This window comes from Chrysemys picta, chromosome 12 (assembly GCF_011386835.1).
Source record: "Chrysemys picta bellii isolate R12L10 chromosome 12, ASM1138683v2, whole genome shotgun sequence".
Classification (NCBI taxonomy): Eukaryota; Metazoa; Chordata; order Testudines; family Emydidae; genus Chrysemys; species Chrysemys picta.
The window spans coordinates 18176325-18200711 of NC_088802.1; the positions used below are offsets into that span (position 1 = coordinate 18176325).

General features: G+C 49.0%; 1 protein-coding gene across 1 annotated transcript in view; it reads right to left on the reverse strand.

Moving 5' to 3' along the window:
* LOC135975016 (E3 ubiquitin-protein ligase TRIM39-like) overlaps window positions 1–23828 on the reverse strand; it is a 32710-nt gene extending 8882 nt beyond the window's left edge. Inside the window, exons 1-4 of the mRNA XM_065565050.1 lie at window positions 23314–23828; window positions 21248–21270; window positions 21087–21148; window positions 10327–10347 (exon numbers count right to left, since the gene is read on the reverse strand). Of these exons, the coding sequence (XP_065421122.1) occupies window positions 10327–10347; window positions 21087–21148; window positions 21248–21270; window positions 23314–23784 (577 nt within the window). The 5' untranslated portion in view covers window positions 23785–23828. The remainder of the gene's footprint in view (window positions 1–10326; window positions 10348–21086; window positions 21149–21247; window positions 21271–23313) is intronic.
* Between the last annotated feature and the right edge of the window lie 559 nt (window positions 23829–24387).

Sequence of the window (24387 nt, forward strand, 5' to 3'; positions counted from 1 at the left end):
AGCAGCGTAGATCCCTGCCAGGTGCCAAACACCCAAAAGTTCTGAAATGACATCAGAACGATATGGCTGAGCTGCTAACAATCATACGCATCTCTCATTAAAATCAGCTACACTTCCGGAGATTCAGAGGGTTGGGAATGTTGTTCCCAAATTTGTCCAGAGTAATTCTGAGAATTACAGCCCAGTGAGCCTTACGTCAGTGCCTGGTAAACTGGCTGAAACAAGAACTAAACCAGAATTCTAAATCAGCTGTATGAGAATGATGGGAAAAAGTCCAACTAGCACAGCTGGAAAAGAAAACTGTAGCTATGTCTACACTTAAACCTCTACAGCAGTGCAGCTGCACCACTGCTGCTGTGGGGCTTCAGCATAGACACGACCTACGCTGAGGGGAGGGATTCTCCCATCGTCATAGTAACCCACCTCTCCCAAAGTCCGTAGCTAGGTTGATTATTCCGTTGACCTCGCACTGTTTACACCAGGGGTTAGCTTGGTATATAAACTACATCTCTCAGGGGTATGGATTCACACTCCTGAAAAATGTAGCTTTACCAATATAAATTCCTAGAATAGACTAGGCTTGTGTCTCACTAATCTATTAAATGTCATTGAGTTTGTCAGTACAGTATGGCACAAAGGAGAACCCAATGGCATAATTGACGTGGACTGTCAAAGTCTTTGAAAAAGTTCCTCACAAAAAGTTTTTAAGGAAACTAAGGCTGTCTACACTACCACTTATGTCTGCAAAACTTATGTCACGCAGGGTGTGAATATTCCACCCCCTGAGCAACATAAGTTACGCTGACATAAGTGTTAGTGTGTACAGCACTATGTTGGTGGGAGAAACTCTCCTGCCCGCATAGCTACCACCGCCCGCTGGAGGTGAATCATTATGCCAATGGGAGAACTCTCTCCAGTCAGCACACAGTGGCTCCACTAGAGATCTTACAGTGGCACGGCTGCATTGGTACAGCTGTAGCGTTAGAAGCTCTGTAGTGCAGACGTAGCCTAAGTCATCATGGGGTGAGAGGTAAAGTATTGTCCTGGATCAGAAACCCGCTAAATGACAGAAAACAAAGAGCAATTTTCATATGGAAAAAGGTTAGCAGTGGTAGGGTTACCATTCGTCCGGATTTACCCGGACATGTCCTCCTTTTGTGTGCTAAAAATAGCGTCCGGGGGGAATTTGTAAAGCACTCACAATGTCCGGGATTTCCCCCTCCCCCGGCTGGGAGGGCGGCTGGGAGGGCTGCAAGAAAGTCCCGGGCTGGACTCCGGAGCAGCTTCCTCCTCCCACCCCCCCCTCCCTGCATTCTGAGCCGGCCGGCAGCTCCTCCTCCTGCAGCCCGCTCCGGCAACCCTGTGCAGGGCCAGGGACCGGGTTTTGTGTTTTGCAGGGGAGCTCAGCCATGTGTCCCGCTGGCACAGAGCCCAACACCCTGTTCTGAGCAGCAGGGTAAGGGGGGGCAGGAGAAGGGGCAGGGAGGTTCTGGAGGGGGCAGTCAAGAAACGGGGGGGGGCTTTTGGAGGGGAGTGGAGAAAGTTTTGGGCAGTCAGGGTACAGGTAGGGGGTAGGGTCCTGGGGGGGCAGTTGGGGGGGGGGGATCTTAGGAAGGGGCAGTTAGGGGACAAGGAACAGGGAGTCTTAGGTAGGGGGTGGGGTTCTGGAGGGCAGTTAGGAGCAGGGGTCCCAGGAGGGGGCAGTCAGGGGACAAGGAGCGGGGGGTAGGGGGCTGGGAGTTCTGGGGGGGAGCTGTCAGGGGGCAGGAGTGGGGAGAGGGATCGGAGCAGTCAGGGGACAGGGAGCAGAGGGGTTTAGATGGGTTGGGAGTTCTGGGGGGGCTGTCAGGGGGCAGGAGTGTGGAGAGGGATCGGAGCAGTCAGGGGACAGGGAGCAGAGGGGTTTAGATGGGTTGGGAGTTCTGGGGGGGGCTGTCAGGGGGTGGGGAGTGGTTGGATGGGGCGTGGGAGTCCCAGGGGTCTGTCTGGGGGTGGGGGTGTGGATAAGGGTTGGGGCAGTCAGGGGACAAGAGGCAAGGAGGCTTAGATAGGGAGTGGAGTCCCGGGGGGCAGTTAGGGGCAGGGGTCCCAGGAGGGGGCAGTCAGGGGACAAGGAACGGGGGGAGGGTTGGGGGTTCTGGGGGGGGCGGGAAGTGGGAGGGGCAGGGGCGGGGCTAGGGCGGGGCTCCTCCCGTCCTCTTTTTTGCTTGTTGAAATATGGTAACCCTAAGCAGTGGGGTGCCTCAAAGACGGGTATTAGGACTGGTGTTTAGTCTATTTCAGTGGTTCTCAAACTGTGGGTCAAGACCCAAAAGTGGGTTGCGGCCCTGTTTTAATGGGGTTGCCGGGAGTGGCATAGAGTTGCTGGGGCCTGGGGCCAAAGCCCGAGTCCCACTGCCTGGGGCTGAAGCTGAAGCCCAAGGGCTTCAGCCCTGGGCACTGGGGCTCAGATTACAGCCCCCCTGTTTGGGACAAAAGCCCTTGGGCTTCAGCTTTGGCTCTGCCCCCACCCCCAGGGGGCAGGGCTCAGCCAGGCTCAGGCTTCGGTCCCTCTCCTGGGGTCGTGTAGTAATTGTTGTTGTCAGAAGGGGTTTGTGGTGCAATGAAGTTTGAGAACCCCATGTCTATTTATCAGTGACTTGGAACAAAGGATAAGCCCTAAAGTGGCAAAATTTGCAGATGACACAATTATTTAGGATACCAAAGGAGTCTGAGTTATTTCAGAGGCACCAAGCTTGGATAACGTGATGGCTGATGAAATTCAGTGTTGATCAATGTGAGGTAATGCACATTACAAGGATAAATAGACCGACGCATGCAGGTTATTGGCTTTAAAATACTCAGCAAAAAGACCTGGGCATCACTGTGGACACCTCTGTGAAGAGCTCTGCTCAATGTGCAGCGGTATTTAAAGCATGAAGTGTCAGGATGCACAAAGAACAGGACAGAAAATCTCACTTATATACATCCTTATCTGTACTGGTCGCCCTATCTCAGGAAGGATATGACAGAGACAGGCAAAAATAATGATTAGAGCCCTGAAGGCAAAGCCATGTAAAAAGTGATTGAAAGAGATGGGACATTTTAGTTTAGATAAGAAACGGTGAATGAGTGAGAGAAATTGGGTTCTCAGCCCTACCTTCCCTCCTACTACAAGAACAAGAGGATACTCAACTAAATTGAAAGGTAGCAAATTTAAAACTATAAGAGGAAATACTATTGTTTACATGATGCATAATTAGCCCGTGGACCTCCTTGCCACAAGATAGCATTGAGGACAAGAGTTTAACAGAAATAAAATGAAAGGACATTTATATGGCAAATAAGAACATGAAGTTTTACACTGAGTAGGGTTAAAACAAAACAGACAATCAAGGAAAAACCCCAAATGGACAAAGGATTCAGAAAGGCCCAGGCACTGATAGAGAAATGCAGATATCCAGAGTTGTGATAATTCTCAAAAACACAAGCATACTGGAAGGGAGAGAAACCCCCTCCCGCTTCAGGGCAAAATCCAAACGCTGATGGGGGTCAGGAAGAATTCGAGGGAACTCTCCATGGGAGCAGATTCCTCTATCATTGGGGTGACGGGACTGGGTGGGAGGGGGGTGGAGCCCACATCCAATAGCACAGCAGAGCAAATGAGCAGAGTGACACCGTAGCAAGCAGCATGATGACATCATCAGCCACCATGTCCCTGGCCACCTTCTGCCTGGCAGGTCACACCGGGGGTGTTAAGGACTACAGCCAGCTCACAGCCTGGGCACAGTGCTGGCTACAAACAGAGTGAGCCAAACCCGCTCCCTCCCCCAGCTGTGTGGAAGCAACAAATCCCCTGTGAGTTCAGTGAGTGGGGTTTGGGTCTGTTCATTCCGTGTCCTGAGTGTGAGGGACGAGGGGCAGAGCTTCTCTGTGCACCACACAAACCAGACTGACTTTCTGTTCACAGTGAGAGCTCTCAATACCTGCCCCAGGGGTCTATGACATTTGTTGCAAAGTCTGAGATTCCCCTCCCCTCCCATTGCAATGAACAAAGGGACCTCACCTTTCTCTGCACGATGTGCCGCTGGAAGTGAACAACAGGAGAGATGTGTTACAAGGCAGAAGATTTAACTCAATTATTGCAAACTCATAGGAGTCATTTTTCTACTGGTAGAAAATAGCACACACAGAGGGGCGCTCTGCCTCTAGCTATTCCCACTGCCCGCGTTATACTGGGGACACAAGGCCTCGTGCAGGTAAAACACTGAGTAAATGGCCATCTCCTTTCCCCTCTGGCTGAGGCCCCACACTGAACTCGATGGTGTTTCTATCTGTCTGGAACGGGATCACTTTTGATAACCACGTCCCATCAATTGCAGCATTTCAGGGCATGTTCTAGCTACCAGTGGGCAGAACCCTCCTGATTCTGATGCAAACAGGAGAACTGTAAAAGCCGGATTTCCACTAAACTCACCGTTTGATCCCTCAAGATACAGGCTGCGGCGGTGACCTCAGGGTTAGGGTTTAAGGTGAGGATGAGTTTAGAATTCGGGTTAGCGGGCCCCTCAGTGCACTCCAGTCAGCTCCTCCCACTGCACTTCTTGCCTCCTCTTCTCCTCACCCCCATATTCCAGCCAGGCCCCTCGCCTCCCCACTCTGGTCAGAACTCTATTGATTTGGGTGAAAACCAGAAAAGTCTAATTTTATTGGAAATCAGTTTTTACAGTTTTCTGCTTTTCACAATAATCAGTAGGGTTATGGCCAAATTTGAGGGGGAGGGACACATTTGAAGGTGGGGGGTGGGTTTGAGGACCCCAGTTGGATGCACCACTGGTCCTATGTAAGCAACAAAGTGCATGGCCCTCTAGTTAAAGAATTGCCACATAATTGCCATCTATGGTTTAAACTCTCAGGGTGAGATTCTGTTCTCAGAACCTGCAGCCCAGGCGCACGTGAGGGCGACTGTGGTTTTTACCACAAACCCCACATCCCATGATCCTGGGTGCTCTGGATGCCAAAGCAGTCCCCGCTGTAACTCAGCGCTTGTCTGCATGGGAAGGTTACACCAGTGTAAGGTAAGGTGGGAATTGAAACCGCGCTTGTTACACCGGTACAACGCCCCATGTCAGCGCTCTTATTCTGTAATGGGAGTGAGTTTTTCTGGCTTAGCTTATGGCTTTAGTTACAGCAGCCGCTCCCTGGGCACATATGGGCAGCAGCACGGCCCAGAATCTCTGCAGACCTGTGCGCTGTGGCCCTGCCCTGACACCCCGCTCTTGTTCCCAGTCCCCTCTCCCCTATACCCCTACACTAGGGCTTGTGAGCTGGTCCTCAGAGGGCAGCCTGCAGCCGTTCTCTGCACTGCCTGCTCTGGAGGAATCCTCCCCCAGCTGGATCCAAGCCTCCTGGAGCCCTTTTATGCTGCTCTGGTCCTTTTATGAACATAACAAGGTTGAGATGGGGGTGAAAATCTCCCCCCCGTGTATTAAAAAGTGTCCAGCCTTTCTGGGTATGCAGGTAGCATTGATCAAGTGACCTGGGTGTAAGCAGTGCACCAGCCCAGGGAGATCTGCCTGAGTCTGCAGGAAGTTCTGTTTGCTGCTCACTCTCAGCACAGTGGGGTTGGGATGGTGACACTAAAACCTGATCGATGACAATTTAATTGTCACCATTTTCAATTATCTCACTGCTGATCATTTTAGCAGAAACATCCAACTTCTGACTTCTCCCGCACAGCTGGATTCAAGGACAGATCCTGGGGAGAGAGGCACTGGGGTAGCTACCTGTCTTCAAAGGTTGTTGGGATGAGGAACAGTGAATTCAAGACCCTCCCACCTCCATCCAACTACAGCCTGAGCTCTGTGCATGCTAAAACAGGGCAGGGAGAAAGGAGATACATTTCCCCTCCTTCCCACAAGTCCCAAATGTCTCCTTGATACCAGAACAAATACACACACACACCACACACACACACAGACACACACACACACACACACATCAGCACATGGTCACTGACGGTGAAATCCTGCCTCTTCGCATGTTACATGGCTGTGAAAGGCCAGGACACGGGCGGATCCCATGTGAGGGATTCTGTTAAACACTGGACACGTCTCATAGTCCCCAGCAGTGACCCTGGCCGGGGCGGTCAAGAGCTACTCAGGGCCTGGGCTCAGGGTGCTGTGTCTGTAATTTCCAAGGGGTTTTAGGACAATTGGCTCCTTCCCCATCAGAGCCCGTCTGTGTCAGCGCGAGCAGCCCTGAGCTCACTGCTTCGGCTCTGCTGCTAATACAGAGACATTCCCCATCCCCCATTCAAACACTAGCACGTTATTTTCAATTTTCCCATCCCACATGTGTTTTACACTTTCACCACAACACACGTGTAGCCCCCCTCCTGCCCCATCAGAATCGTCTCTGTGCAAATACCTTCCCCCCACCACCCCTGCTGAAATGGGGGCTCTGCTCATTTCCCACCCATCCCCCCATCGCTCTGTGGTGTCCCCACTTCAGGTGCTGCAGCCCGCTCAGTTCCAAAGCCGCAGCCTGAGCCATCACTTCCCATGGGCCTCCAGGCACAGCCGGGTCCCCAGGGCGAGGGAGGGAATCCCCGTCCTGTGATGAGCTTTACACGGAGGCTTTGTAGCACCAGCGGGAGCAGCGCTTTGTCGGCGGGAGAACTCTCCTGCCGATGAAGCTACAGACGCTTGTTGGGGATGGAAGTTTTTCGTCAGCGGAGAGCTCTCTCCCACCGACAAACAGCGACTACACTGCGCACCTTTTAGTACCATGGCTGTAGTGGCACAGTTGTGTTGCTAAAAAGTGCGTAGTGCAGACAAAGCCTAAACCACATCCTCCCTTTGGCTTCATTCCAAATGTCTCGTCTGCTGGTAATCTCCAGTTTACTGATTCGCCACCTTTTTCGGAAACATTCTCATATAATCTTTATACCACCCCATTGGCCCCAGACACTGACCTTTCTCACTCTCCAGTTCAGATCACAGCGTTCCTAGGGCAGTGGTTTTCAACCTATTTTCATGTGCAGACCCCTACAAAATTTTGAATGGTGATGCAGACCCCTTCGGAAATGTTAGACAGATTCTGTAAACCTGCCGGGGTCTGTGGTCCACGGGTTGAAAACCACTGCTCTAGGGGGAGAAAAGAGGGAGAGGTGAGATTCCCCGTCACATTTATGGCAATAACCCTTACATCAGTTAATGTAACTGGCCCAAACACTGACCGTTCTTTCTCTCCAGTTCACATCGCAGCATCTCTAGGGGGAAAAAAGGGGGAGAGGTGAGATTCCCCTGTCACATTTATGGGAATAACCCTCACATCAGTTAATGTAACTGACCCAGACACTGACCTTTTTCTTTCTCCAGTTCACATCGCAGCATCTCTATAGAGAGAAAAGAGTGAGAGGTGAGATTTCATTCCATCATGTTTATGGTGAAGTTCCTATTATTGTTTAATGCAGCTCTGCTGTAGTTATGAAATAGAGAAACAAAGGGAGAGACACAGATAAGTCCATCTGTGGAGATCCCTGCACCCCAAACCTAGGCTAGCTCCTGAATTTGTGGGTGGTGCCTGTCCCCTGATCCTAGTGACACATGGGAATAGTTCCCTGTTAGGCCAGGTAAGTTGGGAGGTGCCCTAGCTAAGAACAGGGTGGAGGTGTCTTTCTTTAGCTGGGTGCTCAGGTCAGCATGCTCCAGGGAGTGAGGCATGGAAGGGCCCCTAAAGGCATCGCCTCTAAGATCAGCTCTTTCCCACTTGGAGCTCGTCACCTTGGTGTGTCAGCCCTGGGTACCAACACTGCTGGAAACGGAGGTCACATCATGTCTGCCAGTCACTGCTGAGCGCAGCCTGAGCGAGAGCATCTTGTGCCCAGTGTGAGCAGCGTCTCAGAGCAGCCGTGCAAATCCTGAGTGTGTTTGTGTTATTACAGCATCCTAGCCACAACTCACCAGTGCAGCTGGTGCGGAGAATTCTCTGAAAGGCCCACGGAACAAGACAGTGACAGTTAATTGTTCTTGATTGTTTAGTGGTTGGAAATGAGCCCAACATAGCTCTCTCTGGGCCCATACACAAACTTCACATTCAACTCAAAATGAGTGAATCCCTGGCACCTAAACATGGACTCAGAGCACATATTGTATCTGTTAAAACCATGAACTAAACCAGTTCACACCTAGCGGTGACAGAGTGTGTAGGTGACAGTTCTAAAGGTAGCGCATTTAGTTCCAACTTCCACAAGTACAAAGCACAGCTCCTCTCTGCTTCTCTGAATTACCTGCCTCCAGCCCCACTGGGAAATCAGTTTAACAGACATTTCCCCTTCCCAATTCTTCTGACACTTGCAAATTTCAACATAAAGTTCACAGCACTTCAGGTGCTTTGGGCATTTGCACATTCGGTACCCATTAATTTAAACAAAAATTGAATGTTGAGATCCCTATAGGCAGCTTTGAAAACCGCAGCTCCCTACAAACGCACAGATCACTAAAGGCCAATTTCTGCCCTTTGTGAGCAGAGAAAAAAACCACAGTTGAGCACTAATACTATTGTAACCCTTCTGCCAGGTGGAGCCAGCAGCAACCAGGGCCGGGTTCAATATCTAGGGATTCCTCTCTATCAATACAACACAGAACCAGCTCGAACCCCCAACCAGTAACCTGGGAAATTTACACACCTCCTCTGGGCACCTCTGAGAGGTAAGACTTCCCCACTCACAAGCACAGAGTCTGAGTGTTGAAAAGAAACTTTTAATAAAAGGAGGGAAGTAAGTCATTGTTAATTTCGGGAAAGATCACAAACAGGGTTCATAAATATAAACCATGAGCAAAAGACCCACCCCCAAGTAGGTTGGGCAGTGTCTTTTTCCCCTCAAGTTTAAGTCCATAAACTGAAAAGTCTCTTTCATATACTCAACCCTTCTCTGCACCCCACTCACAGTTGCTGTCCTCGGTCAGTGCAGACCCAGAGTTCCGAGCTGCAGACCCAGAGTTCACCTCCCACCCTGCGTGGGTGGGTGGGTGGGTAAAGTGGCACTTTTCTCTCTCCACTGCTTGGGCACTCGCTCACTGTCCCTCTCTGCCAGCCAGCCCCGCTGGCCACTCATCACGCTTCTCTGCTGCCACTCTGCTGGACACTCGTTGCATCTATCCACCTCACCAGCCACTCCTGCCAACAAAGCTAGTGCTGCTCGTTGAGGGTGGAAGTTTTCTGTCAGCGGGAGAGCTCTCTTTCGCCAACAAACAGCGATTACACTGTGCACCTTTTAGCAGCATGGCTGTAGTGGCACAGCTGTGTTGCTAAAAGGTGCATAGTGCAGACAAAGCCTAAGCCACAGCCTCCCTTTGGCTTCATTCCAAATGTCTCGTCTGCCTGGTAATCTCCAGTTTACTGATCCGCCACTTTTTTGGGAAACATTCTCATATAATCTTTATGCCACCCCATTGGCCCCAGACACTGACCTTTCTCACTCTCCAGTTCAGATCACAGCGTTCCTAGGGCAGTGGTTTTCAACCTTTTTTCATTTGCAGACCCCTACAAAATTTTGAATGGTGGTGTAGACCCCTTTGGAAATGTTAGACATAGTCTGCAGACCTGCTGGGGTCTGTGGTCCACAGGTTGAAAACCCACTGCTCTAGGGAGAGAAAAGGGGGAGAGGTGAGATTCCCCTGTCACATTTATGGGAATAAGCCTCACATCAGTTAATGTAACTGACCCAGACACTGACCTTTTTCTTTCTCCAGTTCACATCGCAGCATCTCTATAGAGAGAAAAGAGTGAGAGGTGAGATTTCATTCCATCATGTTTATGGTGAAGCTCCTATTATTGTTTAATGCAGCTCAGCTCTGGAGGCAGATTGGTCTGTCATTGGGGTGACAGGACTCTGTGGGAGGGGGTGGAGCCCGCAGCCAATAGCACAGCAGAGCAAATGGGCAGAGTGACACCGTAGCAAGCAGCATGATGACATCATCAGCCACCATGTCCCTGGCCACCTTCTGCCTGGCAGGTCACACCGGGGGTGTTAAGGACTACAGCCAGCTCACAGCCTGGGCACAGTGCTGGCTACCCGCAGAATGAGCCAAACCCGCTCCCTCCCCCAGCTGTGTGGAAGCAACAAATCCCCTGTGAGTTCAGTGAGTGGGGTTTGGGTCTGTTCATTCTGTGTTCTGAGTGTGAGGGACGAGGGGCAGAGCTTCTCTGTGCACCGCACAAACCAGACTGACTTTCTGTTCACAGTGAGAGCTCTCAATACCTGCCCCAGGGGTCTATGACATTTGTTGCAAAGTCTGAGATTCCCCTCCCCTCCCATTGCAATGAACAAAGGGACCTCACCTTTCTCTGCACGATGTGCCGCTGGAAGTGAACAACAGGAAAGATGTGTTACAAGGCAGAAGATTTAACTCAATTATTGCAAACTCATAGGAGTCATTTTTCTGCTGGTAGAAAATAGCACACACAGAGGGGCGCTCTGCCTCTAGCTATTCCCACTGCCCGCGTTATACTGGGGACACAAGGCCTCGTGCAGGTAAAACACTGAGTAAATGGCCATCTCCTTTCCCCTCTGGCTGAGGCCCCACACTGAACTCGATGGTGTTTCTATCTGTCTGGAACGGGATCACTTTTGATAACCACGTCCCATCAATTGCAGCATTTCAGGGCATGTTCTAGCTACCAGTGGGCAGAACCCTCCTGATTCTGATGCAAACAGGAGAACTGTAAAAGCCGGATTTCCACTAAACTCACCGTTTGATCCCTCAAGATACAGGCTGCGGCGGTGACCTCAGGGTTAGGGTTTAAGGTGAGGATGAGTTTAGAATTCGGGTTAGCGGGCCCCTCAGTGCACTCCAGTCAGCTCCTCCCACTGCACTTCTTGCCTCCTCTTCTCCTCACCCCCATATTCCAGCCAGGCCCCTCGCCTCCCCACTCTGGTCAGAACTCTATTGATTTGGGTGAAAACCAGAAAAGTCTAATTTTATTGGAAATCAGTTTTTACAGTTTTCTGCTTTTCACAATAATCAGTAGGGTTATGGCCAAATTTGAGGGGGAGGGACACATTTGAAGGTGGGGGGTGGGTTTGAGGACCCCAGTTGGATGCACCACTGGTCCTATGTAAGCAACAAAGTGCATGGCCCTCTAGTTAAAGAATTGCCACATAATTGCCATCTATGGTTTAAACTCTCAGGGTGAGATTCTGTTCTCAGAACCTGCAGCCCAGGCGCACGTGAGGGCGACTGTGGTTTTTACCACGAACCCCACATCCCATGATCCTGGGTGCTCTGGATGCCAAAGCAGTCCCCGCTGTAACTCAGCGCTTGTCTGCATGGGAAGGTTACACCAGTACATGGTAAGGTGGGAATTGAAACTGCTCTTGTTACACCGGTATAACGCCCCATGTCAGCGCTGTTATTCTGTAATGGGAGTGAGTTTTTCTGGTTTAGCTTATGGCTTTAGTTACAGCAGCCGCTCCCTGGGCACATATGGGCAGCAGCACGGCCCAGAATCTCTGCAGACCTGTGCGCTGTGGCCCTGCCCTGACACCCCGCTCTTGTTCCCAGTCCCCTCTCCCCTATACCCCTACACTAGGGCTTGTGAGCTGGTCCTCAGAGGGCAGCCTGCAGCCGTTCTCTGCACTGCCTGCTCTGGAGGAATCCTCCCCCAGCTGGATCCAAGCCTCCTGGAGCCCTTTTATGCTGCTCTGGTCCTTTTATGAACATAACAAGGTTGAGATGGGGGTGAAAATCTCCCCCCCGTGTATTAAAAAGTGTCCAGCCTTTCTGGGTATGAAGGTAGCATTGAGCAAGTGACCTGGGTGTAAGCAGTGCACCAGCCCAGGGAGATCTGCCTGAGTCTGCAGGAAGTTCTGTTTGCTGCTCACTCTCAGCACAGTGGGGTTGGGATGGTGACACTAAAACCTGATCGATGACAATTTAATTGTCACCATTTTCAATTATCTCACTGCTGATCATTTTAGCAGAAACATCCAACTTCTGACTTCTCCCGCACAGCTGGATTCAAGGACAGATCCTGGGGAGAGAGGCACTGGGGTATCTACCTGTCTTCAAAGGTTGTTGGGATGAGGAACAGTGAATTCAAGACCCTCCCACCTCCATCCAACTACAGCCTGAGCTCTGTGCATGCTAAAGCAGGGCAGGGAGAAAGGAGATACATTTCCCCTCCTTCCCACAAGTCCCAAATGTCTCCTTGATACCAGAACAAATACACACACACACCACACACACACACACATACATCAGCACATGGTCACTGACGGTGAAATCCTGCCTCTTCGCATGTTACATGGCTGTGAAAGGCCAGGACACGGGTGGATCCCATGTGAGGGATTCTGTTAAACACTGGACACGTCTCATAGTCCCCAGCAGTGACCCTGGCCGGGGCGGTCAAGAGCTACTCAGAGCCTAGGCTCAGGGTGCTGTGTCTGTAATTTCCAAGGGGTTTTAGGACAATTGGCTCCTTCCCCATCAGAGCCCGTCTGTGTCAGCGCGAGCAGCCCTGAGCTCACTGCTTCGGCTCTGCTGCTAATACAGAGACATTCCCCATCCCCCATTCAAACACTAGCACGTTATTTTCAATTTTCCCATCCCACATGTGTTTTACACTTTCACCACAACACACGTGTAGCCCCCCTCCTGCCCCATCAGAATCGTCTCTGTGCAAATACCTTCCCCCCACCACCCCTGCTGAAATGGGGGCTCTGCTCATTTCCCACCCATCCCCCCATCGCTCTGTGGTGTCCCCACTTCAGGTGCTGCAGCCCGCTCAGTTCCAAAGCCGCAGCCTGAGCCATCACTTCCCATGGGCCTCCAGGCACAGCCGGGTCCCCAGGGCGAGGGAGGGAATCCCCGTCCTGTGATGAGCTTTACACGGAGGCTTTGTAGCACCAGCGGGAGCAGCGCTTTGTCGGCGGGAGAACTCTCCTGCCGATGAAGCTACAGACGCTTGTTGGGGATGGAAGTTTTTCGTCAGCGGAGAGCTCTCTCCCACCGACAAACAGCGACTACACTGCGCACCTTTTAGTACCATGGCTGTAGTGGCACAGTTGTGTTGCTAAAAAGTGCGTAGTGCAGACAAAGCCTAAACCACATCCTCCCTTTGGCTTCATTCCAAATGTCTCGTCTGCTGGTAATCTCCAGTTTACTGATTCGCCACCTTTTTCGGAAACATTCTCATATAATCTTTATACCACCCCATTGGCCCCAGACACTGACCTTTCTCACTCTCCAGTTCAGATCACAGCGTTCCTAGGGCAGTGGTTTTCAACCTATTTTCATGTGCAGACCCCTACAAAATTTTGAATGGTGATGCAGACCCCTTCGGAAATGTTAGACAGATTCTGTAAACCTGCCGGGGTCTGTGGTCCACGGGTTGAAAACCACTGCTCTAGGGGGAGAAAAGAGGGAGAGGTGAGATTCTCCGTCACATTTATGGCAATAAGCCTCACATCAGTTAATGTAACTGGCCCAGACACTGACCTTTTTCTCTCTCCAGTTCACATCGCAGCATCTCTATAGAGAGAAAAGAGTGAGAGGTGAGATTTCATTCCATCATGTTTATGGTGAAGTTCCTATTATTGTTTAATGCAGCTCTGCTGTAGTTATGAAATAGAGAAACAAAGGGAGAGACACAGATAAGTCCATCTGTGGAGATCCCTGCACCCCAAACCTAGGCTAGCTCCTGAATTTGTGGGTGGTGCCTGTCCCCTGATCCTTTTGACACATGGGAATAGCTCCCTATAAGGCTGGGTAAGTTGGGTGGTGCCCTAGCTAAGAACAGGGTGGAGGTGTCTTTCTTTAGCTGGGTGCTCAGGTCAGCATGCTCCAGGGAGGGAAGTATGGACGGGCCCCTACAGGCATCGCTTCTAAGATCAGCTCTTTCCCACTTGGAGCTTGTCACCTTGGTGTGTCAGCCCTGGGTACCAACACTGCTGGAAATGGAGGTTGCGTCATGTCTGCCAGTCACTGCTGAGCACGGCCTGAGCGAGAGCATCTTGTGCCCAGTGTGAGCAGCATCTCAGAGCAGCCGTGCAAATCCTGAGTGTGTTTGTGTTATTACAGCATCCTAGCCACAGCTCACCAGGGCAGCTGGTGCGGAGAATTCTCTGAAAGGCCCACGGAACAAGACAGTGACAGTTAATTGTTCTTGATTGTTTAGTGGTTGGAAACGAGCCCAACATAGCTCTCTCTGGGCCCATACACAAACTTCACATTCAACTCAAAATGAGTGAATCCCTGGCACCTAAACATGGACTCAGAGCACATATTGTATCTGTTAAAACCATGAACTAAACCAGTTCACACCTAGCGGTGACAGAGTGTGTAGGTGACAGTTCTAAAGGTAGCGCATTTAGTTCCAACTTCCACAAGTACAAAGCACAGCTCCTCTCTGCTTCTCTGAATTACCTGCCTCCAGCCCCTCTGGGAAATCAGTTTAACAGACATTTCCCCTTCCCAATTCTTCTGACACTTGCAAATTTCAACATAAAGTTCACAGCACTTCAGGTGCTTTGGGCATTTGCACATTCGGTACCCATTAATTTAAACAAAAATTGAATGTTGAGATCCCTAAGGCAGCTTTGAAAACCGCAGCTCCCTATAAACGCACAGATCACTAAAGGCCAATTTCTGCCCTTTGTGAGCAGAGAAAAAAACCACAGTTGAGCACTAATACTATTGTAACCCTTCTGCCAGGTGGAGCCAGCAGCAACCAGGGCCGGGTTCAATATCTGGGGGTTCCTTTCCATTGATACAACACACAACCAGCTCGAGTCCCCAACCAGTAACCTGGGAGGGGAGACCCAGAGGATGGGTGTTCTACAGGGGGCATCACCCTAAGGAAAAGGGGTACTGGGGTCCAGGAGGGACATGGGGGCCTGAGGCAGGCGAGACATCGGCCAGCAGGGGGTGCTCCAAGGCCGAAAAGAGCTAATTCCCAGATGATTAGGAGGAGGCACCACGTCGGTGAGTCTTCAGCCTCGCTACAAGGCACCTAACTCTCTCCACTGCTCGGGCACTCACTCACTGCCCCTCTCTGCCAGCCACCCTGCTGGCTGCTCACCTGTCACTGCTCCCGCCAGCTGCCTGCTCACCACTGTAGCCGCTCCTCCCCACCAGCTGCCCTGCTAGCAGGGCCGGCTTTAACTTTTTTGTTGCCCGAAGCAGCAAAAAGAAGCGCCACCCCGCCGGAACCCCCGCCCTGAGTGCCATGCCCCGTGCCGCCCCCCCGCTGAGCGCCGCACCACTGGAACCCCCACCCCTGAGCACCACGCCCCGCGCCGCCCCCCCTGAGCCCGCCCCCCCACCAAGCGCCACGCCACCGGAACTCCCCCCCCGAGTGCCGCGCCGCGCCGCCGGAGCCCGCCCCCCACACACACCGAGCGCCGCGCCACCGGAGCGCCCCCCCCACGGAATGCCGTGCTGCGCCGCGCTGCCCCCCGCCACCCAAGATTGGCCACCCCTTACCAGGTGCCGCCCCAAGCGTGTGCTTGGTTGCCTGGTGCCTGGAGCCAGCCCTGCCTGCTAGCCACTCATTACGCTTCTCTGCTGCCACTCTGCTGGCCGCTCATTGCGCCTCTCCACCTCACCAGCCACTCATTCACCAGCTGACTGTCAGTCACCTTCTGCTACCACCTGCCTCTCTGCTGTGACCTCTGCACATCAGTCTCTTAGTAATTTTCAGCTCTTTGCAAGCTAGGCAGAAACACTGCCCCAGCTCAAGTGATTTCAACTGTCAGTTATTTTTAGCTCTTTGTAGACTTTGTGATTAATTGCTGCCATAAACATACCATTAAGGGTTAATTCCTCTTTGACTTGTAAAGGGTTAAGAAGCTCACATAAACTAGCTGACACCTGACCAGAAGGACCAATAAGGGGACAAGATACTTTAAAATCTGGAAGGAAAAAGAAGTCTTTTGGCTGTGCGGGGTGTGTGCTTTTTGCTGGACACAGAGAAAGAAGGAGCCATCCCACTCCTATAGGGTAGAGAGTATTTAGAGAAGGAATGTACTAGATTACTTTTATTTTCTATTTGTAATTTCTTTTGCAAAATAGAGGGAGGATAAAATTGGGTTCTTTGTGTAACTTTAAAGTTTTGCCCAGAGGGAAACTCTCTGTGTTTTGAATCTGTTTATCTGTGAGATTATCTTGCATTCTAATCTCGCAGAGGTATTCCTTTCACCCTTTTCTTTAATTAAAATTCTTCTTTTAAGAACCTGATTGATTTTTCATTATTTTAAGATCCAAGGGGTTTTGGATCTGTGTTCACCAGGACTAATTGGTAAGGGTATACTCTCACGCCTACCCAGGAAAAGGGGTGTAAGGAGGACTTGGGGGTGGGGGTGGGGTGGGGAGAAGAATTAGTCTCAAATCTGCCCAGGAAAGGGGGGGTTAGGGACTTGGGAAATATTTGGGGAAAGGCAGAGTTCCAAGTGGCTCTCCCCTAAGATTTGGAACACGCTTGGTGGTGGCAGCTTATTGTTAACCTAAGCTGGTAAATAAACTTAGGGGGTCTTTCATGCAGGTCCCCACATCTGTACCCTAAAGATCAGAGTGGGGAGGGAACCTTGACAATTGCACTGTTAAACAATAATAGAATACCATTTATTTAAATATTTTTGGATGTTTTGTACTTTTTCAAAGATGTTGATTTCAATTACAACACGAAATACAAAGTGTACAGTGCTCACTTTATATTTTTATTACAATATTTGCACTGTAAAAAACAAAAGAAATAGTATTTTTCAGTTCACCTTAGACAAGTACCACAGTGCAATCTCTTTATCGTGAAAGTACAATTTACAAATGTAGATTATTTTTGTTACATAGCTGCACTCAAAAACAAAACAATGTAAAACTTTAGAGTCTACAAGTCCACTCAGTCCTACTTCTTCACTAAGACAAACAAGTTTGTTTACATTTATGGGAGATAATGTTGCCCGCTTCTTATTTACAATGTCACCTGAAAGTGAGAGGAGGCATTGCAAGGTATTTATGTGTCAGACATGCTAAACATTCATATGTCCCTTCATTCTTTGGCTACCATTCCAGAGGACATGCTTCCATGCGAATGATGCTCGTTAAAAAAATTATTCATTAATTAAATTTGTGACTGAACTCCTTGGGGGAGAATTGTACATCTCCTGCTCTGTTTTACCTGCATTCTGCCATATATTTCATGTTATAGCAGTCTTCGATGATGACCCAACACATGTTCATTTTAAGAACACTTTTACTGCAGGTTTGACAAAACATAAAGAAGGTACCAATGTGAGATTTCTAAAGATAGCTACAGCACTCGACCCAAGATTTAAGAATCTGAAGTGGCTTCCAAAATCTCTGAGGCATGAGGTGTGGAGTTTGCTTTCTGAAGTCTTAAAAGAGCAACACTTCAATGAGGAAACTAGAGAACCTGAACCACCAAAAAAGAAAATCAACCTTCTGCAGGTGGCATCTGATCCAGATGATGAAAATGAACATACATCAGTCCACATTGCTTTGGATCGTTAACAAACAGAACCCATCATCAGCATGGAAATCATGTCCTCTGGAATGATGGTTGAAGCATGAAGGGACATATGAATCGTTAGCACTTCTGGCATATAAATATCTTGTGATGCCGGCTACAATAGTGCCATGCAAACACCTGTTCTCACTTTCTGGTGACATTGTGAAAGAAGCAGGGAGCATTATCTCCTGGAAATGTAAACAAACTTGTTTGTCTGAGTGATTGGCTGAACAAGAAATAGGACTGAGTGGACTTGTAGGATCTACAGTTTACATTGTTTTATTATTGAATGCAGTTATTTTTTTGTACATAATTCAACATTTGTAAGTTCAATTTTCATGATAAAGAGATTGCACTACAGTACTTTTATTAGGTTAATTGAAAAATGCTATTTCTTTTGTTTTTTACAGTGCAAATATTTGTAATAAAAATAAATATAAAGTGAGCACTGTACACTTTTTATTCTGTGTTATAACTGAAATCAATATATTTGAAAATGTAGAAAACGTCCAAAAATATTTAACTAAATGGTATTCTATTATTGTTTAACAGTGCAGTTAATCACGGGATTAATCACGATTACTTTAGAGCCTACAAGTCCACTCAGTCCTATTTCTTGTTCAGCCAATTGCTCAGACAAACCAATTTGTTTACATTTCTAGGCGATAATGCTGCCTGCTTCTTGTTTACTATGTCACCTGAAAGTGAGAACAGGTGTTGGCATGGCACTATTGTAGCTGGCATCACAAGATATTTACATGCCAGAAGCGTTAAAGAGTCATATGTTCCTTCATGCTTCAACCACCATTCCAGAGGACATGCATCCATGGGTTCTGTTCAATAACAGTCCAAAGCAGTGCTGACTGACATATGTCCAGTTTCATCATCTGAGTCAGATGCCACCAGCAGAAGGTTGCTTTTCTTTTTTGGTGGTTCGGGTTCTGTAGTTTCCGCATCAGAGTGTTGCTCTTTTAAGACTTCTGAAAGCATGCTCCACACCTTGTCCCTCTCAGATTTTGGAAGGCACTTCGGATTCTTAAATCTTGGGTTGAGTGCTGTAGCTATCTTTAGAAATCTCACATTGGTACCTTCTTTTTGTTTTGTCAAATCTGCAGTAAAAGTGTTCTTATAATGAACAACATGTGTTGGGTCATCATCCAAGACTGCTATAACATGAAATACATGGCAGAATGCAGGTAAAACAGAGCAGGAGATGTACAATTCTCCCCCAAGGAGTTCAGTCACAAATTTAATTAATGAATAATTTTTTTAACTAGCATCATTCGCATGGAAGCATGTCCTCTGGAATGGTAGCCAAAGAATGAAGGGACATATGAACGTTTAGCATGTCTGACACATAAATACCTTGTAATGCCTCCTCTCACTTTCAGGTGACATTGTAAATAAGAAGTGGGCAGCATTATCTCCCATAAATGTAAACAAACTTGTTTGTCTTAGTGAAGAAGTAGGACTGAGTGGACGAGTAGTTTTACATTGTTTTGTCTTTGAGTGCTGTTATGTAACAAAAATAATCTACATTTGTAAGTTGTACTTTCATGATAAAGAGATTGCACTGTGGTACTTGTCTGAGGTGAACTGAAAAATACTATTTCTTTTGATTTTTACAGTGCAAATATTTATAATCAGAAATAATATAAAGTGAGCACGGGACACTTTGTATTCTGTGTTGTAATTTAAATTAATATATTTGAAAATGTAGAAAAACATTCATAAATATTTAATAAATTTCAATTGGTATTCCATTATTGTTTAACAGTGCAATTAATCATGTGATTAAAAGTGCGATTATTTTTTTGAATTGCAATTAATTTTTTTGAGTTAATCGTGTGAGTTAAGTGTGATTAATTGAAGCCCTAGTATTTTTAGTAAAAGTCAGGGACAGGTCACGGCAAATAAACAAAAATTCATGCAAGCCCGCAACTTGTCCCTGACTTTTACTAAAAATACCCTGAGGGAGTGGGAGACTGTAAGCACTGCCAGAGGCTGACTGCCAGCAGGGGCCGCTGCTGCTGCTCCGTGTCCCAGTGACAGAATCATATCCTTACTTATGACATTTGCGGCGGGTGACACTCTATAATGTTTACAGCAGGACACAAAAGTTTAGTCATGGAAAAAAGAAAAACTTTCTAAGTGCCCCACTGTATCTGCAGTTATGTCATCTCAGAAGCATTCAGGAAGGATGTAATTCTCCTCTTCACAGGGTTCCAGCACAAGGCCTAGCCACTTACATCCCATTTAGAGCCTAAAAATGGGACTTAAGCAGGATTTCATTGGGTCTAGGTCTCATGCCAGCCTTCCAAATGTATGTACATTTCCCACAGAGCTCCTCCAGTCTACTTTGGGTTTATCTAGTTCATCACAGAAAATGTGGACATGTGCCTGTCAGTTCCATAGCTCCCTGTTTAGGACCAATACTAAAACCAGCATAGCTAATTATTATTATACACAGACCGTTTCTCTCAGTGTCAGAGAAGGTGGAGCAGATGTGCCAGACATTTTTTTTTCAAAAGAGCATTAAAATCAATTTTAGATTTTAAGAAATTGAACTTTTAAAACCATGGAAATTAAAAGTTAAGATTCAGCTTTAACTAAAATCACCCAGAACTTAAATTATTGCAAACCACTATTGCAAATGCAAACATTTTGGGTCACCCAAACACATGTAACTTGATCACAACAGCATTGAAAATGTCGCCCACATCTCTTTAGGATTAAACACACATCTCTGGTACTGAGCAGAATATTCTGACAGGAGACTGAACTCTTGTGGTGTTGGTGCCATAATCTGTTTTGGTACCGATCTAGCCCTCATTACCATCCCCTCTGGGCTCCTCACAACCTCACTGGGAGGTAGAGCCCGACTACTATCCCCATTGTACAGATGGGGACCTAAGTCACAGAGGGACAGGTTTTCTAAAGGGATTGAGGCACCCAAAGACTCAGATAGGTGCCTAATAGGATTTTCAAAAGCAACTAGGCACCTAACTCCTATTGAAATCAGTGGGAGTTTGGCACATGGACATGTCCAAAAATCCCGTTAGGTGCTAATCTGCATCTTTAGGCGCCTACACAGCTTTAATAATCTGTCCCTAAGTGACTCACCCAAGGTCCCACAGCACATCTGTGGCACAGCAGGCTAGTTCTGTAACCACTGGACCATCCTGCCCATCTATTCTCATGATCTCTGACTGAGCATTTGCACATGAAAGTATGTGACCAACCCCCACCTGTGCAGTCTGAACACAAACCTGGAGAACCACCACCACCTCCACCATTTGAGCTAATGCCCCAACTCCAGGAGATGCTCACATGTGTACATGTGTTCTTGAGACTGGCTGTGCATTCTGAAAGAGCACACACAGACTGTGGGGGCAGGGAGTGGGGAATGGGGTGGCTGGAACGTCCTTAAGTGTTCAAAAATGAGGTGGTACAATTGTTTTTGTTCAAAATCTTGAGATATTTTTTCTCCTGTCTTGTCATGTATTGGGACCTGACTGATGAGTTGTGAGCGCTTGGGGTAGGCACTGCTGAATACGAGAGTGGCGTTCGTTTACCTCTGAGCTCCTGCAGTTGAGTAGAAATGGCTTCCTGTTCCTGACTGTTCACATTTTCACTCCTAAAGAGAAGAGATTCTCAGCTGTTCAGTGCAGTAATGCTGCAGTGCATCGAACAGGAATGTCAGGGGAAATGAAAAAGCCAAATGCATGTACAGTACCTGCTCGATGTGCTTGCCTCCCCCTGAAAGGAAAAATGGGGAAACTGTCAATAATTTAATAAAACCAAAGTGAAAAAAACATCCAGTGACCATTCCCCATGAGTGAGCCACACACTTTCAGGTACAAAACTCTCTCCCCATTAGGGCAATCCCATTTCAGAAGGGTAAATTCCCAGCCATCCCTGCTTTCCTAGGTATTTATGAATTTCATTCATCTGAGCAAATAATGTAGCTACCTTATTCACCCCTCTATGCCTACAGTTTGCTAAACCCACCGCCATGCACCTTTGTCAACCACAAAGGGTTATGCTTCTGTATGGACCAGCATTAACAGGAATAAGTGATAGATTCACAGCTGATAAGGCCTGAAGGGGCCATTCTGAACATCTGGTCTGACCTCCTGTTTTTGAGCACAGGCCAGAGAACCTCCCCCAGAGATTCCCGCAGCATCAGATTGTGGCTGAGAGATAAAGCAGGCCTCTGAGAGATGCCCAGCAATGATTTAAAGACTCCAAATCATGGGGAACCCACCACACAACCCTTGGTAAGTTGTTCCAATGGTAAATCCCCCTCATGGTAAAATATGGGCACCTTACTTTAGCCTAAATCTGTCTAGCTTTAACTTCCAGTCATTAGATCTCACTTTGCCTTTGTCTGCTGGATTAAAGAGCCCTCTCCCAGACCTGGCTTCCCTCGGCAGGGCTAATTAAAAGTCAGAAAAAAACATCTCTTAGTAACTAAAACAAGGAGATCTGACTCTGCTATTGGAATGGGGATGAAGATTAGTGAAGAATTTATTTGACAAATAAGGGAGGTCCATGGAGCTCAGACAATTCCATATAGCAAAAGGGGGATATATTGAAGGGGGGATGCTCTCAGAGCAAGACAGGCCATTGACTGCCATATGTCAGAAGACAAGGCTGGAGAGAGAGAGCAAGAGGGTCTCTGCCTTCCCTAAGATGCTGAGCAAACCTCACAGTCATACACTAGAAGGGCTGCAGCCGCTCAGCTCTCCTGATACAGCTGTGCCGCTGCAGCGCGTGTGGTGAAGACGCTCTATGCTGATGGGAGAGAGCTCTCCTGTTGGCATAAAAAACCCAAACCCGTAAGCAGCAGTATCTATGTTGGCGTAACTTATGTCGCTCACAGGGGTGAAATATTCACACCCCTGAGCGACACAAGTTTTGCCAACATAGGCTGTAGTGTAGCCATAGTGATAGAAGGGTTGTGAGCGGACACAGAGGATAGGGGGCAGTTTGTCTCAGGACTGTTTGTTATTTTGTGTAGATCTGTAACTCTCTCTGTGCTGTCTTAAAAATACAAGTGCCAGTGGTTAAGAAATCCCTTTGCTAAGTCTGTGTTCCTGGCTCTCTTGACACGTTGTCCCTGAAGGGATCAATCGAGAACTCAGCATGGCCACAGTGAGCTGAAAATCTGCTGGAGCGTGTGTAACCAAGTGGGAGCTTGGCAGGGCTGCAGCTCTGGGTCTGGGGTTTCAGACAGCTGGGGTGCGGAGGGCCACATCCCAAAGAAGGGGGGCAGACATGGGGTCTGCAGCTGGTTGTGCAGCTGAGAGACCCGGAGCTGAAGTCTTAGAAGCACATGGGATCCTGTGGTTAGCAGGGCCGGCTCCAGGCACCAGGCAACCAAGCACATGCTTGGGGCGGCACCTGGTAAGGGGCGGCCAATCTTGGGGTGGCGGGGGGCAGCGCAGCGCAGCATTCCGCGGAGGGGGGTGCTCCGGCGGCGCGGCGCTCGGCGGGGGCGGGCAGGCTCCGGCGGCACGGCACGGCGCGGCGCTCGGCGGGGGAGCGGCACGGGGCGTGGTGCTCAGGGGTGGGGGTTCCGGTGGCGCGGCGCTCGGTGGGGGGGCGGCGCAGGGCACAGCGCTCGGGGACGGGGGGATACACCTTGCGGGGCGGCGCTTTTTTTTGCTGCTTGGGGCAGCAAAAATGTTAGAGCCAGCCCTGGTGGTTAGCTCCAGTCACAGCAGACTGGTATCTGCCCAGAGAGGGGGTGACACAGGGGCCTGAAGGGATTTAATTAGCCAACAAAAACACCCCTACCTTGGACTCCTGGGCAGCCTTTCCCATGGGAATCACAGTGTGAGAGCGGTGAGCCGGGGATCCTTTGCAATCCTCACAAAGGGCTTTGACATCCTCCTTACAGAACCATGTGAGCTCTTTGCCATGTTCCTCACAGACATACCCTTCCCTTCCCCTTTGTCCTGGCTTTACCCCCAGTTGTTTGATGAATTGTATTATGCTGCCCAGCTGCGTATTGGGCCTGAAGGCTCTTTTCTGGATCGTTTCTCCACACTGAGGACAGGCGGCTGTCTCCACTCCCTCACAGCACTGGCTAATGCAGCCCAAGCAGAAGTTGTGTCCACACTCTATAGTCACTGGGTTTGTCAAATAATCCCGACAGATGAGACAAATGGCATCATCTAGCTCTCTACCAGCTAAAGACGTTGTGGCCGGGGGTTCCAGACCCTCAACCTTACATTTATCACTCCCTGGTGGAGTAAGTGTCTCCATGACTGCTGGGCTCTCAGTCTGTCTGTCTCTCCTTCCCCAGCACTGTGTGTGCTGATGTCACTGGTGGGAGGTGCCTGCTGCTGGCCTCTGCCCTGCTCTGTGGCAGGGGAAGGTGAAGAGAAGGGAGGGGCCTGCAGGGGAAAAAGGAGAAGGTAAAACAAAAAAAACGGGATGAGGAACTGACTGGGAGAGGAGGAGGAATGACAGTTAGAAAGGGTGGGAAAGCAGCTCTGCTGGACACCCCCTCGCCAGTGAGCAGGGGCAGGGAGGGGTTTTAGCTCCGTGTTTGGCACGGGTGAGATGGACACTGGAACACTGAGGCCAGTTCTAATGGCCGCATTTTGGAACGGATGTTCAAAAAGAGTGGAGAGGGTACAAAAAAGAGCCACAAATGTGATTCGAGGGCTGGAGAAAGTGCCCTATAGGGGCAGAATGTAAGAGCTCAATCTGTTCGGTTTATCAAAAGGAAGAGTGAGAGGTGACTTGATCATGGTGTTTATGTGTCTTCATGGGGAGAAAATACTGATTATTAAAGGGCTCTGTAATCTAGTGGAGAAAGGCAGGACAAGAACCAATGGCTGGAAGCTGAAGCCAGACAAATCC